The 21,985-nt window shown below is 42.0% G+C and overlaps 1 protein-coding gene across 4 annotated transcripts in view; it reads left to right on the top strand.

Moving 5' to 3' along the window:
- Positions 1-21,985, top strand: part of ptprua (protein tyrosine phosphatase receptor type Ua) — a 187,139-nt gene that overhangs the window by 45,074 nt on the left and 120,080 nt on the right. For all 4 annotated transcript variants that reach the window (XM_062410447.1, XM_062410446.1, XM_062410445.1 and 1 more), the window contains exon 2: positions 7,510-7,638. In XM_062410447.1, coding sequence (XP_062266431.1) covers positions 7,510-7,638 — 129 coding nt within the window. The remainder of the gene's footprint in view (positions 1-7,509; positions 7,639-21,985) is intronic.

Raw genomic sequence — 21,985 nt, 5'->3', positions numbered from 1 at the left:
CTCGTAAAGGTTGCGGGAGCAAGGCGGATCAGCTCATCAGTCATAACATGCTTGGATCTCTCCGGTCAAATCCCGGTATGATGATAAATGATTGCAGTTGTAGCTCCACCAAGTAGATTTTGATCGATGTCTCCTCACGTACGCAGGCTGTTTACCCAAACGGGTTATCAACATTCTGTTCTCACTGAGATGAGACGTGTGACTTTGCTCTGGTCATGGACACTCGTCCTCTGATATCCATGTGTGGTGCCAAATCGGTGCCGTCAGAAATGTGCATTTGTTGGCTTCTCGTGAGCCTGTCCTTTTAAAAACAACTCAGCCCTCAGGTCATCCGTGCAAGCGGGTTATTATGACCCAGTAACATTTCTGCATGTGAGGTGACCTCCAGCGGACGTAGTAATTATGATTGGAGCAGAGGAGCCATTTAAGTGATATAAAGTCCACATTAGGAGGAGGACGCTGGGTGATGGGTCGATGAAACTAAGGATTTTCACACATGAGACCTCTGCTCATTCTCCGAAGCTAAACCTGCACACCTCGCTAAATTGCTAATAGCTTCTCAATAATTTAATTTGAAGTTTTTCAGTTTTATCTACCCTGTATGAACACTCTATATATCCACTGCACAGAATTGCACTTAAGTGTCATTTTCGTATAGAGAATCAATATGTGGCGGTCTTAACCCTAATGGTGATATTGTGGTGGGCTCCCGTATATTAATCAATGGCCGAGGACGTAAATAGCTTTGACACAGCTATAGGAATGAGGCCACGTGTCCCATACCCCTTTTTCAAATGGGTCCCAAAGGCTTTTCTTGGGTGCGTTCACACACTTTTGATCTGATCACCCTAGGCGCATGTTAATGACGGGTATGAACACGGACATGGACAATGGACCCGTCAGACTGGTTCCAAATAACCTCATTTGGTTTGTTTCGCAATCACAAATGACGTGTGTGTTTATTTGCATGTAAAAGGGGAAAGTGAGAACACAAGTGGTCCCTCGAGACACTTGAATGGACACGATCTGATGCCAAGTGTTAACTGACGTACGTAGAGCTGTCCACTTGTGACCAGATCACCCGACGCTCAGGTTAATGCCACGTCTGGACAGAATCACAGACTCCGTGCAGGACTCTTCTGTCAATTGTTAGGTTTATCGAAATGAGTATACATACTTGCTTTTATTCATGTGAGTTGTGCATGGGGGCATTGATTCTACAGTGCTCAAGTGAAGATAGACTGTGTGTGTGTGTGTGTGTGTGTGAGAGAAAAAGACAAAGAGAGGGAATCATTTCTAATACCAAAGGAAAACTGACAAACGTCAACATTCACTTATTCAGAGGATCTCTTCCCACCTTTCCTTCCCACGTGGGCTCAGTTGGACATTATCCAAAGTTTTATCGGGGGTTCCTCCAGAAGAAACTCTGGATCAGAATCTCTTGCTCATACATTTACGTTCAACAACAGCTGATCTGCCAAAATGCTGCACCTCTAACACCCAAGTCCGATGTTTGACCTTGCAGTCGACTTGCAATGTGCGAAACAAAAAAAAAGGAAGGTGAAAGACGAATAGATGTAAATAATGCATAATTTGAATTTTTGTTTATAAACTATCTTTGTAAATATTTTATGGATAAAAGAAATGCTGCCAGCAGGGTTGTTACTGACCTCTGGGATATACAGAGTACGGTTTTGTGCAATAACATAGTTTTTGTTTGCTTTAAAGAAAACCCAGGGCACCTTTCATGTGGTGTATACATGGTTTTTGTGCAGATTTATACTGCTGGCCTCTAGTGTGTGTAGGGTTTCACTTCGATTTAATGTGATAGTGGTTTCAGGGCAGTTTTAGTTTGCGAATGATGAAACTCTGAATGTTTTTCTTGGCACACTGCACCCTGTTTTGAGAATTATCAATCCAAAGTCTATGTTGGTCAAAGTCGACAACCGGCAAAGGATGTTGTTTCTCTTATTTTAAGTTTACCACACTCTACATGTGTACCCGTTCTCTTACATCATCCTGCTCCCTCTCTCGTGCTGCTTCCTGTCCGCCTCCTTGGTGGGGCCTTCTGAAAACACGGTGGCTGTTATTGATGGTGGAATAAGAAGTGGTGTTCGGGATGATTCCTCTGCTTGCTCAGTATTGATGAGCTGTACAGCAGCATGTCCCCCCCCCCCCTTCCCTCCCCACCGTGTAAGTAAACTTGTCAGGCCTGATGCATTGCCGGCACGCACTCAAATGCAAATCACGCTACGGCGGAGCTTTATCTCAAACCAAACAAGAGGAGCGGTGGCACATCCCGGATCCCCGGTCCCAGCAGAGCCGCTGCATCTGAGAGGCTCTGATTAAATGAGTGCCAGCAGCGGGCTGCCGCTGGTTATACAATATTAGTTGGCTTGCCCGGGGAAAGAATTGAGCTGAAACAGAAGGAGCTCAGCGCAGGACGAGGTTGCTCGGTCAGGGCTGCACAAAATCGAGTTCAAGTCAGAGTGGCTCACGGAGAGCGATCTGCATACGCAAAGAAAAAGGTGCTCCTGAACCTCGGCTGAAGGAGCAAAGAAAGAGAAACGATCAGTTTTTAGCAGAGAGGAAGTCAAAGGGTACCGTTTTGATAGAGGTGCAGGAGCAGGGTTCATGCTCTTCACATGAGTAGTGAAAGCTAATCTTTTAGACTGGTAGCCATTCATTCTAGAAGTGTTTTCTTCCCCGTGTAATCACTGTTATCCCTGTAAGAGTAATTGCAAATGCACGTCCTTGTTAAATCTCAGTGTAGATGATTTAAGCCCGTCTGAGAACTGCACTGGAACAGTGTGATCAATAGAAACCCGTCCTCATCCCAGACTTCTTTGATTACCTCCCAGTGTTTTATATTGAAAAGCCTTTGGAGACAAAGAAAAAAAAAATAATCTTGTTTCCCCCCAGAATCCTCTTGTTATACATTCCCTACACTATCTGTGATTTGTCCTCATTATCCCCGCCCCTCTTTAGCTGTGCTCGTTCCCTCTCCCGTTCCAGGGCCCTCCTCCCCGCCCACCGTCGCTGTCTCGCCCCTCTAATTTATTTCCACCTCTTCATGATGAATGCAACGAAAGAGGCTTGTGTTTTCCTTCCTCTCCATCACAACGTATTTATGATGCGCCTGCTGTGCTGGCTATTAGTCAGGGTCGCGGTGTTCACTGTAGAAGCGGGCGAGGTTGGACAGTAGTACCCGGGGTCCATCACAAGCACTTACGGCCGGTCTACACCTCCTCCCATTAATCTCCCTCTAGGGCCTCCTCTGGCTGCCTCACAGCCACTTTGGGCGGCAGAGTTATGCTCTTCCTGCTACCTCCTGACTTTGATCCTGCACAAACACTGCTAATAGGATTTAATTAGCATCTCGTATGGACACTGAGGTCTGAAACCACTGACTGGATACAGGAGGGAGCAATCTATGCTTGGTTCACCCAAAACCCAAATCCACTTATCCCACAGACACAAGTTGCATGTCACCATACAGATAGTTTAAGTTTTGTTCCAGGTTTTAAGTACTTTTTATTTCAACAGAGGTGAATGGAATAATTTATTTTGGTGCTTCATTCTTTGCAAAATGCATTTGGCCTGAAACTTCCCCTCCAGAAACAGTGCCCCTTTATACTTTGGATAATCCACAGAAATCTAAGCTGTGAGTCTAATAACAATGAAATTGTGTGTGTGTGTGTGTGTGTGTGTGTGTGTGTGTGTGTGTGTGTGTGTGTGTGTGTGTGTGTGTGTGTGTGTGTGTGTGTGTGTGTGTGTGTGTGTGTGTGTGTGTGTGTGTGTGTGTGTGTGTGTGTGTGTGTGTGTGTGTGTGTGTGTGTGTGTGTGTGTGTGTGTGTGTGTGTGTGTGTGTGTGTGTGTGTGTGTGTGTGTGTGTGTGTGTGTGTGTGTGTGTGTGTGTGTGTGTGTGTGTGTGTGTGTGTTGTGTGTGTTGTGTGTGTTGTGTGTGTGTGTGTTCATGCTAATGATGCAGTATATGAGCACAGCGTGACAGTGTGGACTGGTCAAGCTCACAGAGGAATAACATGCATCAGACTGGATACACGCACACACTCTTTCTCTCTCTTTCTCCCTACAAACTATATAAATAAAGTGAAACAGGTGATTGTCATTTCAAGAGTTTAAAAAATTGAAAATGCAAATATGTGAGGCACCTGTACAGATGTAATTTAACTGTAATAGGAGCCAATAGCTGAGAATCACAAATGAGGCATCAAAGATCATGATTGACAATTGAACTGAGCACCATTTTTTACTTAGTAAGTAGCAAAAATGAGTAATATTGGATTTTCCCCTCAGACATATCATGAGGAAACCTCTGAAGCAGTGTTTAGACCATCACTGAGCTGCATTAATGAGATTCCTTGCTGCCTCGTGCAGGCTTTGCCAGCTAAATCTCCCCAAAGGATTTATGAAAAATTATATAAGATTAGTACGGAAAAACACTTCATGCATGCTTATGAGGAATTTAGGTTTAGAACTGATGTTTGCCTAGAAAATGAAGCTGTATTTGGAAATCACAAGACGGCTCTTTTTATAGGGTTTTAACAATAGAGGGACACAAAAGAGAAGAATTCTGACGGAGTCACTTTTTCTTTCCTGCGCACAGACCTGAGAGTGGGTTGAACTTAAAGACAAGAGCATGAGCCAAACAAAGATAACAAATTCAAGTCATGGCATCTTACGACAGACGAAGGTCTTGTTGGACAAATTATCTTTCCTTCTTTTCAAAGAGGAGGGCGCCTTGTTCTTGCACATTTATTTATTTCTCCGTATTTGTTCTCCTTCTGTTAAACTTGTCAGCTGTGACAGAGGCTCACATAAGTTATCTCGGGCCCTGGCGTCCAAGTCTCCAGGTGTTATTGCTGCTCTGCCTCTGCAGGGTGGCCCGTGTCTCGGGGACCATGCTGAACAGTGCCACGCTATCACCCCTAATTAGCAATTGACATTCAAAAAACCTGTTTCATTCCCATTCTAGCTACTCTTCAAGTGATCTGAGCCCCCCCTGTCAGCTGAAGTCGCTGTGATGATCACAAAGAATTAATTCTCAATGTCATTACGGCTTTAGCTCATGTGACACTGACAGATTCATTATATTTGTATTCATTTTTAAGTAAACATCAAAACAGCAAATAGCCACACACACTTGATATGCACACTTTTGAAGAAATGTATTCACGCACACGCACACTCACATGCAAACGCACACACACACACACAATGCATGTGGCTCTTCTAATTACATGGGCTTGCCCTCCCGCTGCCAAAGCAGCTCAATTGGGCACTGAGAGGAACGCGTGCGCTAAGAGCAAAGGAGGCTGGGAAGGATGGGTCCTAATGAGGGGAATCAGTGAAATGTGTCTGATGGTGACATTTTCTTCCTGGAGCTGGAGGGCTCTCGATGAAAGTCAGGCCTTCACGCGGGCCCTGCTCCGACACTCCGCAGCACAACAAGCAGCGCTCACACAGGAGGCAATTAAAACTCTGATCTGCTTACACACCCGGAAACGCTTGCTCTGGCTGCAGGCAGAGGGGAAGAGCGATGGTGCGGCTGGGCGGCGGCAGTGGGAGGCGGGTGTTCACTGGTGGTTCGCTGGTGATATTTGTGTGTCAGCAGGAACAGCCCGAGTGGTGGTCCAAAATTTGCCTTCTCAGTAGTTTATTGTAACAAACACTGTTTCTTCAGACTCAAAAGTTTTACATTGACAATAGAAAACAGATGGAGCTTCTCAAAAAGCACAAAAGGCGACATTAGGGGGAATAGGCCAAATGGGACGCTATTAAGTAGAAGCTGGCATTGAGTCAGAGAAGCTCTTTAACAGCAGCCACACTTCTGCCAATCCTTAATACGATCTCCACCACAGAGGGCTCAGGGCATTCAGAGTTAGATAGAAGACCGGGAGGCCTGTCGTCCGAGCCGCGAACAGACCCGTGCTGCACTGTGTGTCTTATAAATGAGCAGCTCCCCCTGCATCCCGAAACCATTATTCCTGAGTCCACCCTCCGGCAGAAAATCCCATCTTTTTCTCTGGGCAGGGGGGATCCGTCCCCGGAGACTCATTTGGTTCTGTTGCAGCACTGGTCACATTATTTTTTGCTTTTCCTGCTTGGGCAGAGTTTGACTGCACAGGCAGCGAAAGCTGGAAAAAAAACAACTAAAAAGCTAACAAAACATGTTTGTGCGAAATGTGTTAAAAATCGGTGGTTCATTATTTTTGGAGCTTCAGCCATTGGTCATACCACTTCTGGCACGTTTGCACTCACTGAAATAGGTTTTCAGAGCTTGGAACATGTTGACAGTGCTTTGATATTCAAAAAAAACTCCCCGACCTGAATCTTAATTTTCTTTCTCAATCAGTCCAAGATTAATCAGACCAACAGACTTCTTTCTCACAGCAGACTTTTTGACCTTAGTAGCAGGGAAATCTAACATTACTTAAACTCTGGCCCAGAACTGATTGAAGAGCAGAAAACTGCTGTTGTTGCCTGAAACTGTCTTTGACATGTTTAAATGTCTGCTGTAACCAATCAGTTATTAATTCATTAACAAAAGCAAGCATTTGCTGGCTTCAGCTTCTCATCCCTTAAAGGTCTGTTTTTTTTTTCATTTTTATATCTTTGTAAAATCCTTATCTTGTGGCTTTTGAAGGATGAGTTATTTGATGGCTGCTCTGGGGAAACTTTGACGGCTGCCTTTTCATATTTTCTGTCGTTTGAAGGACCAAATGATTGATAGATTGGTGGAGGCAATTATCAAAACGTGAATCCATGAAAAATAATATATTTGGATCTGAAAGAGCTGTTCATGCAATGGTAAACATCACAGTACGGATGAGGCCAATTCAGAGCATGTGCCTTACACTTCAGTGTTTCAATTCATTTCCAGCTTTAACAATGTGTGTCTGTGTTGTCTGACCATTAAAACAACAACAGCCCCCCCTGCCAACATAAGCCCCACCACCCCCAGTTTGACAACGTAACTGGTTGGCTCTAAAAGACCCTGTTTTGTGTGATAATGGCAGAATGGAGAGAATGCAACCATTAGAGGGTTGGGTCACCTTCTCGGCTGATTGCCAGGCTGTTGTTGTCCTCCATCAGCTGAAGAGCCCCCCCTTTCGCTGCTCTGGCACCGCTGCCCCATTATCTATGGCGATCTGGGTGACCCGTGGCTGTTGTGTCATTTTCTCACCACAGGACTAATTGTACCAAATGGAGGCGGATGTTGAGGGAGTGGATGAGATGGACAGTCCATGGTGGCCACCCAGTTCCAACCATTAGCTGTAATGTAGTTTAGAGCTGGATCCATCGTTCAGTAGTTGAGGTATTAACTATGAGCCTGTGGTGATGTAACTGACCAATCAGTTTTCTCGTTGGGTATGAGGAGTTTGTTGCCCAGGTTTTTTCCTGATAGCAAATAAAGTTGACTTATATCCAGACGTCTTCACCTGTTTTACCTTTTAATAACACATGTTTATCTTTTCCCCTCCGCAGCTGGCTGTACATTTGACGAGGACTCAGACCCCGGCTTGTGTGAATACCGACAGGGCCAAGACGACGACTTTGACTGGCAGCTCATCAGGACCTACAACTGGCCACACACGACCCCTGATCTCCTCCGAGGTAGGCTCCAATACACGTCACAGTTAAAGCTTTTAACCACAGCACCGGCAGCGCCCGAGACTGACCGTGTAGCTCTAGCCTATGTGCCGGTGACAGTGGCGTATGACACACACATGCTGCGGGGGAGCAGCTCCCTCCAGACCAGTTGTGGCCTGTGCGTCACTGGACAGCTCCCATCTGTGAAAAGTAACAGGTGGAAATGAACACATGCTCTGTCGTTGACTCGACCAGACCCACTGAATAAGTGCCCCGCTGTTTCTGCAGTAACATTTAGGATGCGAAGGCAAAGTAGGGCCTGCAGGGTTTCCACTGTGTTTATTTTGCAGAGGCAGTGCCCCGACGGCTAAAACTAAATCCTTGATGAAACACTGACGTGTATCACAAGGTGGGATTGGGAAGGATCCATTATCAAACATTACAAATGGCTGAGTTAGAGCCCACTAAATATGAGGGACGTTTATTTGTACAGCAGCAAGGCATTTCACTTTGCTTTACATTGGATATAAAAAGCATAAAGACGAGATATAAAAGACGAGGCAGTTTATACAGACATATTAAATGGATTTAAAAGACTAGAAAAAAAATCTGATAAAATTTAATGAAACATTAAACGATAAAGTCTAAAAGATTCAGCAGTGGATAGAGTGGAGTGTAAGTTATGGATAAATAGCTCCAAATGCTACAGATACACAGAGTGTCTGTAACTTCAGCCTATGCCGGAATAACAAATATCAGACCTGGTTTTGTAGGGAGCATAAAATAAGTTGGCTTCTGTATGGAACAAATAAAAGTGGCTTTAAAATGTGCAGTAATCACATCAAATTACAGTCATAGCCCATGCTTACCTTTCAGGGATCCAAATTACAACTCTGCAGTCCGGTGTCAACCTACATGGAGCTTTGACATGAGCCTCCTACGATAAAAGTCAATCCGCTTTCAGTTGTGTGACAGGAAAACCAATGCGTCCGTACGCTTGACTGTTTCAACAACTTGCGAGAGCAGTCGTCACTCATAAGCCTGTCACACGGCCACGTGTCCCTGTCCCATGATGTCCATTTCCCTGGCAGCAGCAGAGTCGTCAAAGCTTTGAGGCATTTGGGTCAGTCCTGTTGACAATAGCTTTCAGAAGCTGCTAATCAGACAAGTACACAGACTCCACGCAGTGATTCAGGCGTGTGGAGATGTGAACGTCAGGAAGGTTTGAACTTCTCTCCAAATCTTTGTTTAAATTCTCCACACAACTAGTTTTATAGATTTCGTTTACACAAACAAGTCAAACACCACAAATCCCTCCAAGGAGAGCTCAATGGAAGTCTGCGTCATTAAACCCATTTGAATGTGCCTCAAAAATGCCCTGTACCAAATTCTTTCTGCAGTGCACAAATTCACATTTCAGCGGTTTAGGAAGCAGGTAATCATTGTCTTCTCCTGCCACAAGGAGGGTGAAGTGCCTCTGAACAGCACTAAACTTGCAATTTATGTTCCATTATGATTTTCAACATGCCTTGATGGTATTTCCGGTTTGTTTTTTTACTTGATTTATGCAGTGATCAATTTGTTTGTACTAAAGCTGAATTTCTCTTCTGCAAGAAGTGTCATAAATTAAGTTAATTATAATACTTATTTTCATGCGTCTACAAAAATGTGTCACATACTCAAGTTTTAATCTCCGAACTTCAAAAATAGAATAGCAACATTAAGAAGTAGATTAAAACTTTGAATAACAATCCAAATTGCTTGTGTTTGCCATCTGGGTTTCCTAATCCTCTCTTCTGAGGAGAAGCTATCATGTGACGTGATGATTATCACGTGTACGTTTTTAGTCTTTTTTCATAGAAAAAATGGTCAAATAACCTCCAACTTTCACAGTATTTTTGACCACATATGTATATATATATATATATGTTCACATTGCAAATCTGCATTTTGAATAAGTCTTGTTGTTTTCTAATCCTCCAGAATAGCATTTACCTTATTACCAACCTGACCTGCTCTAAGTTCAATAATCTTCAAGAGGTGGTTTTCACATGAAGGTTTACTTTCCAATAAGCTCATCTGATGGACTGAGAGTCAACGGGTTGTTGTATTCTGCAGCCAAGTTCCTGAAGAAGGCATTTGGAAATAAATATTGTGAAAAAGAAAACAAAGAAAAGGAAGCACTGGGTGTCTGGAGATATTTACCAGCGAGTCTAGAAATAGAGTTATAAACAATGCTGTTTGCGTACCAAACACAACACAGACACAATAACCCCTCCAGACTACTATAAAGCCGGCTTGCCGCAGCTTTTATGTGCTGTGCTGGTTTTCAGACGGTTCATTATGGGAGTGTTTGTGAGTGTTTGGAATAAAATAATGACACGTTTAATTAAAAGGACTGCACTGCAAACTGAATGGGACTGTTTTCGCAGCGTTCTGTCAGTTTCCGGAGGGGAACTTAAAATCCACACCTCAAAACCAAAAATGATTTTCAAACCGGGCATGATAATTGTAATAATTGGTTTTGAATGCCGGTGTTGTGAAAATGGATTTCGACAAAGGTACAGATTTGTCCATTCAGTCAAAAACTGGTATCCAGATATATAACTGCGTGTGACTTTGTTGAGACGCAGCAGAGACAGATCGCAGTCCACCTTCCCCTCACCTTAAGCACAACAGTGCATCTCACACGCGTCTCAAGAGATGCATTTGTGATTGGATTTTGCCTCCCGACTCACTCATAATTTATAACTAACAAACGCTGACTGCTGCTGAACCGGAGGAAAAAACAAACCACACATTTGCTTGGCCATGCAGCTATTGAAAAGAGAAATGGTGGCTGTTGGGTATGCTGCCTGAGGGAGGCTCTGAACTTCATCACCTTGTGTCGAGTTGTTTGACAAATTGTCTGTGTTTTGGGGTTTTGTCTTCCAATACAATATGCACAATACGAATCTGACAGGAGGGCATCCATCTCTATTATAGTCCCTACACATTTATTTAGCCTGCTTTCACAGCTTTATTGAGAGCCGTTCACTTATGAAAAAGTTACCCAAGATGACCTTTGGTGCAAAGAATAAAAGGTGAATGGATGTGCAGCAGAATGCGGGAGCCTTTTTTTGTCTAAGAGGTCAGTCTCAACTCAAGCTGAAGGTGACAGTATGGCCGGCCAATAAAATAATTATCAGTGATTATCACAGTACAATGTGTATCGATAGTAATATAAGTCCTATATATATATATATATATATATATATATATATAAATATATATATATATATAATATAATAAGCAAGCTAAATACATTTATATATATATATAATAAGCGAGCTAAATACATTTATATATATATATATAATAAGCAAGCTAAACACATTTATATATATAAATGTATTTAGCTTGCTTATTTAATGTGCAAGTTTTTTGAATGTTTTGCTGTTTATTAAGCTTTTGTCATTTAAAAGGGAATAAAACTAGAACCTTCACTCAGGAGTAAAAATCGGTCATTACACTTAAGTGAAATAAATATTTTGACATTTATTGTAATAATTATCGATAACGACTCATAAGAGACTTTAAATGTATGTAATTTTTAACCAGTCCAAGGGGAACAGATCTCTGCTGACCAGCTTGTGTTCAGCATGAACACATGGCATCGTGTCAGCTCCTAAACCTGCAAATGGATCAAATAGACGTGTTTTAAAAAAACATTGCACAGGAATCCCTCAGCTCTACAGTTTTACAGCAACTCATTGTTTGGGGTTTAGAGAGCAGTTAGTGAACAAAGTGGAGCATTCAGCAGCTTAAGAGACAGATATTTCCCCTAAAGAGATGGAGACCAACTCAGCACTCGTAATAAACAGTACTGTTGGGTTGTGTTAGCAGGATGTTCACACTAGCACCTGTATTATACTGTACATCAGTGTTATCTTCACACTTTGTTCTGCTCCCACATGTGGCCGTTTGTTTTCTTCCATTGGGAAGGAAACACAAACTCTTAAAAACCTTCCCAGCACCAAACGGCAGATTAACAAAGTTAGGAGAAGAGCCGGTCGGTGAACACAGAGGAGTGTTTAGCAGCTAAACAGACAGATATTTCCCTGGAGTTGCAAGTGTCAGGTAGCCAGGAACCGAATGCGACAAGAATGCTGATGTTGCTCCGTGTCTACAACACGATGAAACACACAACTCTTTGCCAACGTGTTCACCATCACAACGGTAAAGGTCGTGTCGATGTTGTGTCCGAAGTCCATCACAAAATATGATGAAAGAAATCACACGAACAGATGTATTTAATATCAGAATCAGAATCAGAAAGTATTTATTGCCAAGTAGGTTTACACCTACAAGGAATTTACTCTGGTTATTGGTGCATACAATGAACATAGAAACATAAAAACATAAAAATGCAATAAAAATAAACAATATATATTTACTCACTATTTACTTCTTATTTACTCCCTTTTTCTAATATTTATACAAAGTAACATTTATTTAGACATAAACATATCTAAATATAAATATATAATAGATAAAAGATGTAAAAAGTGAAGTAAAAAGTGAAATGCCTGATGCAAAACAGTGTCAGATTGCAATATGCAATGTAATGCAGTATAATATAATATAATATAATGTGTTATATTAATATCTACATGGATTATCAGAATACGTTTTGATAAATTTTCTGCCAGCCGACTAATCTTTTCAGACTCTAAATGTAATTATATTCCACCCATCTGAGCTCGTCCGTCTCCTCCTCTCCATTAACAGTAGAAAGTTTAGCACATGATGTAAGGAACACTGAAAACACCATCACTCAGTCCGCTGACTAACAGGGATAACACGTGCACATTGCAGCACTGGGCTGCTGGTGAAATGCACCCACTCTCACTGGTAATCACAGCAGCCTCTTCCTCATATGACTCGGAGTAAAGTGTGAACATGCTTTATATCCACTCTGGCCGAATGTTAATGGCTGCTGGAATGGACTTACAGCCTACGTCTGCATGCTCACCAGGTTTCCTCAGTGATTTATGCCAAACAATCTTATTACCTTGGACCCTGTTCCAGTCATCAGCCTCCTGACAGCTTGTTTTACCCACACTCAGTCCCTCGCTGCTTTTCTCTTTAAGTTTCTCATGCATCTACACAGGTGGGCCGCCTCCAATCTGCGCACACATTTGTCTTGTATGTTTATCGAAAATGGGTTTTCCCCTCGTAGGGATTGCTGTGCAGACGCACGTCCGAGAGGGTGATATGCTGCTGCATCGGGTAAACCGCTGCGATTCAAGAAGCTGACAGACGTCAGGGGTTTTCATAATTTATTCGCCGTTCTCAAGTGCTCGTTCCGCTGTTCCGGGCGCAGCTCCCCTGAGGGGGGCCGGGTATGTTAAGCAACTCCCAGGGATTGGTGGAGTCTAGCATGGGTCATTGCTGATTACACTTCCTGGTGGTCCTGGGGGGCCGGCTGTGCCACAGAGACCGCTTTTCATCTCTTTTTTTCCGTTGTTGTCCATTAGAGAAGGTCGATTTCAGGCGGGATGGGCACATGCTTGAATGACTTGAACGTTCCTCTCAGATGCTGCTGGGTGAGAGAGGAAGGTTTGACATATGACGCCGCTGTGTGAGATCCCATCATTAGAGAAATGTGGCGCAGACCCTCTTATGGAGGTCATACATAAACCATAGGCTGTGTTAGGGACGAGCAGTTCTGGTTGCACAGACATTAGCTCCAATCTTCTGTCCCTTTGACATATTGTAGTGGGTGCAAACTTTAAAGGCTCCTTCAAACTTTACAGTTGTTTTGGAGGGCCACTGTAGTTTCATTCTTTTGAATTAATCCTGAAATAATAGATAAATCGATTTTTAAGCAAAACTATAATTTTATTAAATCAACAAAACACAATGAATTTATCATAAACAGGACTGAGGCAGTTTTCTGTGATTATGCTTTAAAACTGTCATTAGGAGCCCACCCAGACGCCCTGGCAACATTTTAGCACAAATTCACAATCAATGCTCACAACATCATGCGTCCATCCTCAGTTCTTTGGCGGACGTTCCCTGTTCCTGTAGTGACTTACCGTAATTCACAGAAACCTAATATCAACTTATATGTTCTTACCCGTGCACCTGACCCGCACAGAAGCTAGCCAGACAAATAATTGAACCCAGTCTTGCTTGTTAAGGTTTCATAGGAAAAAAGGGGTCGGAGATTCTGCTCTCAGATTGTACGCATGTTTCTTTATCTAACCTTGCATCAATGTGAAATTCAGGACGTGCAATCGATTTGCTGTCAAGTTGTAAGAAAACACGCCGTCTTCGTTAGAGCAGAAATATGACTTTACCCGTGAAGTCATCTGTATCTGTTGTGTTTCAATTCATCACTGAAGAATAATCCATCTCTCCAAGCCAGTGGCTCGTCCTTCAGCTCAGGACCAACCTTCAAGGTCAGAGTTTTCCAGGAGGACTCGAGAGGTAACACTGCAAATATACATTTTACCCAGAGTTTTCCCAGGGGCTTTAAATTCTTTCTGAGGCGTTAAAGAGACTGCAATTGAGACAACAACTGAGTTTATTGGGCACCAGCAGCTCGATAGTATTGATTTGCGCCCACCAGCCAGTGGAATACCAATGACGTGAAACATTGCAGCTGAAAAGGAACATGTTACGCCCTTCAGCTTTGCAGTTTTTTTTCTCTTCATCCATGATAGTGTTACTTCTCAATCTTCCAGCCTGCTTATCGGCGTTGTGATGCAGGGTGTGAGGTGTCGAGGCTCAGTTTCTTGAGCTGCGCGGGGAAGCAGACATGATTGCTGCGCGTGATGGACAGTGCTGCTGCTGTTCTTTTGATGGGAAAACGGAACAGGTCCGTGCTAGATCAAACAAAGCAGAGGCAGTGGCGACTGAAGGAGATTTCATCAGAGTTAAATTAAATTAAATTAATCGAATTGAACCTCAGAGGACTCTTCAAAGAAAGCATTTAAATTAAATTCAAGTCCGTTTTACTAAGGGGTGTTCCTTAGAGACTTCTACCATCTGAGAGGCTTTGGTCTATAGAGACGTGAGGCGAGGATGGTGCATCAGGTGAAGGCGACGGGTACATCTGATGTACCATGTGGCCCGCTCAGTAATATGGTCATTGGCTGCATTGTTTTCAAAGTAAAGGTGCTGGCGGTTAGAAAGTTTAACTTCCCCCCCCCCTGCGTTTTAGCAGCAGTGTCTCTTCCTGGAAAACAATGCTTTGAACCCACACCCCCCATACACAGAAACACACACAACACACCACGTCGTACCGAGGTGTTTGAACCACCGGCACTGTTCAAACGGGCTGTGTGTGAGAGAGGAGAGGAGAGGAGATGTCTCTCGTGGTAGACCATGTGGAGGCTATGGCCTTTCAGAAATGATTTGAAATGAGCTCAGCTATCCAGATTCCCCACTCACGAGTGATGACTGGTGGCGAGGGCCCCCCCCCCCCACCTTTGATTAGTTTTAACCTTTTAAATATATATAGATGTCATCACGTAAAGACATGAGTTTAACCCGTGTATTTACCAGCTTACATCTCGATATCAAACGTGTTCAAATGAATAGCGTTCCTTGGCAGAACTGAGTTGCGCCTACTCTCTGGAACACATTACAAAGTGTGTTACAAATTAATACTTTAGTTCACCTTGGGGATTTTAAATCCATGGTTGATAAACATTTAGCTTTATCTTCGGTATGCATGTGTTTGATTTTATAGGAATTGCTTTATGCTCTGTATTTTTATGCATCATATTTATATACTGTGTTAATGTATTCACCATATCTGTATACCTGTATTTTATTGTATCCTCTCACTCAACATCATTTTAACTGAGGGCCTACCTCAGTTATTCATTGAATACAGATAAAGGTTAAATTAATGTAGATTTTTGTATAAATTTGTTAGTAAAAGTGATTCTAAAACCACATATATATTATATTTTCTCAAGGCACAGTCAATCACAATATTTATAATTATCTAATTTGGACAATGATTTTCAGTGTTAGAAAATCCAGCCACATGTGTAAAGTGCAATGTTTCCACTGCTCCACATTGACTTGGTAAAAGACGCTATTCAAAGAGTCCTTTTTAAACAGCATCACATTAGTGAAGTGTTCTTTTTTTTTTTTTTGCAGTTAGTATAATGGTTGACTACATTTCAAATTCCAAAACAAATGCAGTATTTATTTCTTTTCCATATGCAGCTACTTAAGATGTGGGTGAAAACATGGCTTTTGGTGCTGAGGAGATTATCAACCTATTCAAATTTCAAAAGCGGCAGCACAAGCACCATCACCAATGCCAAGTGACGACGTCTGCTTTTAGATTTCTTCAAAGCCCTCAGACCTGCCATTTCAAACAGACGGAATGAAAATGTCATGTGGCTCTCAGTAAAGAAGTCGTCATTACTGGCAGCTTCGGTCCAGCATAAATCAGCTTTGAGCCATTAATGCTGTTGCGGCACTCCAAATGCACACAGCTCGGCAAAGTGGAAGTAAATCAAAACCAAACTTGTGAAGCTCTTCCCCCTTGAGACGTCCCTCGTGGGGTTTCAAACATGACGCTCATTTTCTAAGCACAACTTCAATCATTCGACGGTGTCTTTCTTCCACCCTCCTGCCTGGCCCCAGTCCTGGTTTCCTCCTGAACGCTGCAGCTGCAGGCTTTGGTGCTCCACGGCCCAGAGTTGAAAAACCAACTAGAAGCAGCAGAAGCACTCTTTGCATTTAAATGGCACATTTAACAGAACAGAGAGCGGTTTCTCTTGATCTCATGACTTATTTAAATCGTCAGCAGTAGAGAGCGTGTTATTGGCCGAGGTACAGTAATGACTGTTTACTGCTGAAGGGCCTATTCAGGACCAATCATGTGCTTATACATTATCTTACCTAATATGGAGGAAAACACAGCCATTAGCCTCTGTGACACTGTCCTAAATAGAATAAAAACAGGTTTGATAATTTGTTCAGATACCTATTAGGACCCATGTTTCCACAGACCTGACAAGCACCTCCTATGAAATAGGGCTCTTAATTATTTGCACAGCGAAACCTTTCTGGGGAAGGGTCAAGGTTGATGGGTTAATTTGAAGATACAGTTATTAGTTTTCTCTCCAAAAGTTCGTTGACTGGAATAGATACCGCTCACTTGTTTCTAAACTTTCTGGGGAGGGGAAGCAGCTTTTCCGGCTTTGGTCTTTCTGCGCTGTAAAGTGCAAAAACTCACACGCCGGCTCACTGATCAACACAATCTAACACGCTTGTTTATTTCACACGTGGAAAGAAATGCAAGAAAAAGGTTAATGCAGCAGTTTTTTAAAGGCTATTGTAGGCAATTTTTTCTATAAAAACCTTGTGCACAGCTATGTTCTTTCCAGTTCATGCCAAGTTGAGTTAACGGCCACCAGGCTCCATATTCCTATCTACTGCTTAGACATACGGTATTGATCCTCTCATCTCATGCTCCGGGAAGGCGAAGCAGCTTATTTTCCAAGATAAGTCGAACTATTCCTTTATCTACCTGTCAGCATTGGAACATAGAACAAACCAAATGTCATCTTTGAAACATTTTAAAGCTGCTGTCTGCATGCGACTGTTCTCTTACAACTCTAATGTGCATTTTTTTTAATCTGGTATCTTAACTTTGACAACAATTTATAAAGAGCAGCGATAGTAGGATTTTCTAATGCTATTTCTACTTGCTTTTATTGAGGCAATACATGCTGCTTTTATGAACTTGTTATCAGATTACAGTTTGCATGCATGTCACAGACACCATCAGAGTTGAATAATGTTGCTGACGATTCAGAGTAATACTGTGAGTCTGGAACCCAGTGTTTTTTTTTGGTTTCTTTTTTTTTCGAAGTAGTGACACCTTTCAGTCATCGGTTCCTGTGAGGTTTTAGATTTACTTCCTTTTATCGTTAAGTTACTGGGAGGACATCCACCAGCTGTGTGTGTATCTTGGGGGAGACTGACTGAGCCTACTAAATACAGAAAGCAGACCACAGACAGACTCGAGAAATGAAAAATATATAGTTAAGGGGAAAAAGGCGATGTGTCGTGGGGACAACAGATGTTTCTGCTCACAAGGGGAGATTCAGGATTGATAAGGTCGAAGGCGACTGATGGAGCGTTTTCTACTTTTGAGGCGAAGTAACAAGAATTTTTCATGTGGAACTTTGCCTGTTGGTTTCTTATCCTCTTGCAGCACATTGAGTGATAAGGGCTCAGTATAAACAGTGAAATTGCACTTTGCTGTAGAAGAAGTCTGATGATAACAAAGCCATCTAAGAAGTTGTGTTCCCAAGGCTCAACTCTGGGTGCGCCACACATTGTGTGCGTCAGCTCTAATCAAGGAGTAAATGCACGCTTTTATCCTATATACCATAGAAATTATGTCGACGGTGCTTGTTGATTGGCTTATTATGCAGCGAGACAGAGATGTGATCAGGCAGGCGCCATCTGATTCACTATTGTCTCTGGAGAAGTCCAGTTAACAGACATTCAGTTTATTCTGAGTCTTGAAGAGTTGTTCCACCTTTGTGCACTTAGACAGTTCCGCTTAGACCTTGGTCTCGACCGTTGGCTCAGTGATTATTTTCATTTTCCATCCTTTTTTCTTTTTTCATTCAACACCGTGTCGTGTTCAATCATTGACATTTTAAAGCAACGTGCCAATTTCGTCCTCTCTTCAAGTGGATCACTCAATCTCAGCAGCATGTGTGATGATAATGTGACCATCCCTTTGTAGTGAACATGACTGTAATGACAGGCCGCTGTGATACTGGTTACGTCAATAGAGCGAAAGGCAGCAACATTTTGTCAGGACTTGGATATAGAGGCCTTCTGACTCACCATGTCAAGGAAACAGAGTATGAAATATCCAAGATGTATGAAGGATGGTCTAAAATATATCAACCATGGCAGACCCGCAATTTGTGTTCACTGATGCAGCCCCAGTAATGGCTAATAAGACTCTGCTGATGTATTTAATACAATAAGTTATATTGATTAAGTCAAACTGAACATTCACTCTTTCATTCTGGTCACCGTAGTAACTAGATGTTATGATGGTATATTAAATATATTACAGTATGTATTGAGTCATGGTGGCTAATGTTGCAAATCAACAAATAGTGCTGCTTTATTTGTAACCACTTAATGAACAAGCTTTTCCCTATTAGCTCCTTTTGTTTACATGATAGATCTGTTTTTGGTTATTTTAGTCGTTGTCAGCTAGCTAACTAGCTAAATAGCAAGCTATGTAGCTAACTACTCCGCTGACAAAATTTGCCTGTGGTGGTTTGCTTTGAGTTTAGTCTTTTTCCGGTTGAAACAATGTGTTAACAGGGTACAATACAAGCTTGATGCTTTACAGGAAAGTTATCATTTTCATCTTATATTGTTTTTTATTATCTGGAAAGGAAAAACACATTATTGTGTCTCATAAACTGTTTATAAAAATGGACGATGTGCCTGCTTCCAAAAACTGAAGCCAAATCGTTTTTAATTGGCACCTGGTGGCTGGCTGCAGAATAGGTCATAAATCCTGCCTCTTTAATGTTAATGCATGGGGCAGGAGCCAAAATAAAAATTCAAAATAAATATGAAAGATTTTTTCTGGCATTAGAAGTATTTGTCAACATTGTGGTTTATGTTCAAGTGTACATTTTTCCAGTAAGGTTAATTTAATGCTGTAAAAATGGGCTAAAACATCATGATTGAGGCCTGAGACTGACTCGTTATTTGTCGAGTGCTTGTATTGGCAAGACCTTACTATCGCGGATCCATCCCTCTTCGAACAAAATCTGGCTTCAAATGTACAAGATGGCAGCGTTTGGATATTTTGGTTTCTTTTCTGGACAGTATTAAATGTTACCTTCCATCAATTAGAATCACATGCAAATGTAAACGGTTTTCTAGCTTTACGGTTTGCTAGCATGTAGCAAAAGCATGAACACATTTTTTTCTAAATATGTCATTGATTAAATAGTTTGAAATAAAAATAAGTCGTTCAGGTTTATAGCAATGACAGAAGTTCACCACAGTTGTCCATGTGCTAAGGCACCCAAATGGCTGCCCGCCAGCAGGCTACATTGAGTCTTACCTCAAATCCACTCCCTGTGACCTCAGAAAACTTTCATTTTTGCTTCAAGTGGCAGTTTTAGTGACTGCAAATGTGGCTCTTGAGCTCTGTGCTAACAAGCGGGTCAATCACGACGCCCTCTCTAAGCTCTCTCCAGTTTATGAAAGGCATTTAGAATAGATTTGCATTATTTATTAGCTTTGCCTATGACCTTCAATGTCTACTTGAGCTTTTAATACCTGGTATTATCAGCACGTTGCACTGCAAGTAAGTCTTCCTACAAACAGGTCCCATTGCTCCAAAACAGACCCTGCTCTCTACTGCTACCACTGATTATTAAAAGGCTGCTCCTATCGGCTGTGTGGACTCCTCCCTCAGGTTTGGAAGGAGGAAAATTGTCTGCACGTTGTACAATTTCTATTTTCTAACTACATTGGTCTGAAAGTAACAGAGAGACCTGCGATTTGTTAAATGCTGCATATGGGGCCGTTGGTATCTTAGCTGTTATATTTCGGTTTTTAATAACTGGGATGAGACAGTCAAATACTCCATAAATTACATTTATATTTATATTATATCAATCCATTATCTATATGTGAGGGTCACAGCGGGAGCAGAGAATCAGACCGCCAACCCAGACAACAGAGCCACCCTGCTCTCCCACCTGAGCCTTGAATCCCTCCGCTTTGTCTTTTACTAATTTAAGTTTTGCAATTAATAAATGACTATTCCAGTTGCCATTTCTGAAAATAAGTTTTAAGTGAAATGGTTGGGGTCATATTGTTGCTGATTGTATCCCTTTCCCTTTACACTAAAGCTGACCTCTGTTTCCTCACTTCCTTAATTTGACTTTTTCTGCATTTTTCTTTCTACAATTTTCTATCAATGTTTCCAAAGTCTCGGTCCCTTGGTCTTTGTTTTTCTCTGAAGTTCATGTCTTCATCTCCTCTCTCCGTTTCCTCCTTTTCCACTGTCCCTCAGGTCCAGGCAGGCTATCTTTAGGACATAATTCCATATCCTCTTCATGCAAACATCTCATTGTCAGTGTAATTGATATGTTACATATTATAGGTTCCAGAGTCGGGATGAGTCATTTGCATATAATGGGCTGATGACTGATGTAATAATGAAAGCCTAGAGCTCTGTGCAGGAAGGATGAGGCTTGTGAGAGACTAATGACCATTTAAATAATGCACAATAAGTGATATTTTCCAGCCAGATCAAAACCTCTGGAGCTAGATAGCAAAAGAAGAACAGAGTTTGACTGAACTCCAGAACAAAGTCGAAATCCTTCAAAGAACTTTGTCTGTGCTGAACTGCTTTAACTAGCACCTACTGAGACCACAAGGTCTCTGAACCCTGGTCCTGTGAGAGCAGACACAAACATTTTCAAACTAGCAAAATTCTGAGAGTTACTTTTTTTGCCCAGACGTCCTCGGGGGAAAAAAATCAATCGCTGATGGTAATGAAGTTCTCTGTGAACCCAAATATAATGGAAACTGCTACAGCATGTCTAATAGTCATAAGTCTAATGCATTTGTGTTATTCATCCTAGAAAATTATTTTTTAATGATTTTGATTTGACTAGGTTTTCTTACAAAGCAGTGGTGCACTGTGTCAAGAAATCTGCTAAAAACAATCTGACTAATACTTTGACAACATCACAACGTTATAGGAAGTCAAGGTTGATTCTCTGCCTTGTATTGATACAGACTGGTTTGACTCACTGGACTCAGCTGCTCTGGCTCTGTGTGAACCAGCTGCCTTTCGGCCCCAGCGCAGCATGTCTTTCTTTCACACCAGCATCAAATTTCTTCAGACGCTCACTCAGCATATTTTTTATTTTAGGTGATGTATCAGATAGCATCCCTCACCTGTCCAATGTCTGGCCATGAGCCCATCAGTTGTTCCCCTGTCCCGGAACACCTCATGGGGACACTTGCCATGTCCTTTTTGAGAGCATCGCCATCTCCCTGCTCCGTGTGAGGGGGGGGGGGGGGGGCATTCCTTACCTACTCCACAAAAACTGTTCTCATGTTGGTTTGGGTTCTTGACAAAAGAAAGAGAACTTTTGTATAGATACAGTTCAGGTCAATACATTTTGGTATACCGTTCAAATGTCTTACTCCCAAAAGGAAATGGTATTCTCATGTATACAAGCACATGAGACCATGGACATACATCCACATCCACAGCAGGTATACAGTCACACATGTGCACAGACGTTTAAAGGTCAACAATTGCAAACAAAAATAT

The sequence above is a fragment of the Platichthys flesus genome, chromosome 17 (genome assembly GCF_949316205.1).
Source record: "Platichthys flesus chromosome 17, fPlaFle2.1, whole genome shotgun sequence".
Taxonomy (NCBI): Eukaryota; Metazoa; Chordata; class Actinopteri; order Pleuronectiformes; family Pleuronectidae; genus Platichthys; species Platichthys flesus.
This window is presented reverse-complemented; position numbering and strand designations above follow the sequence as displayed.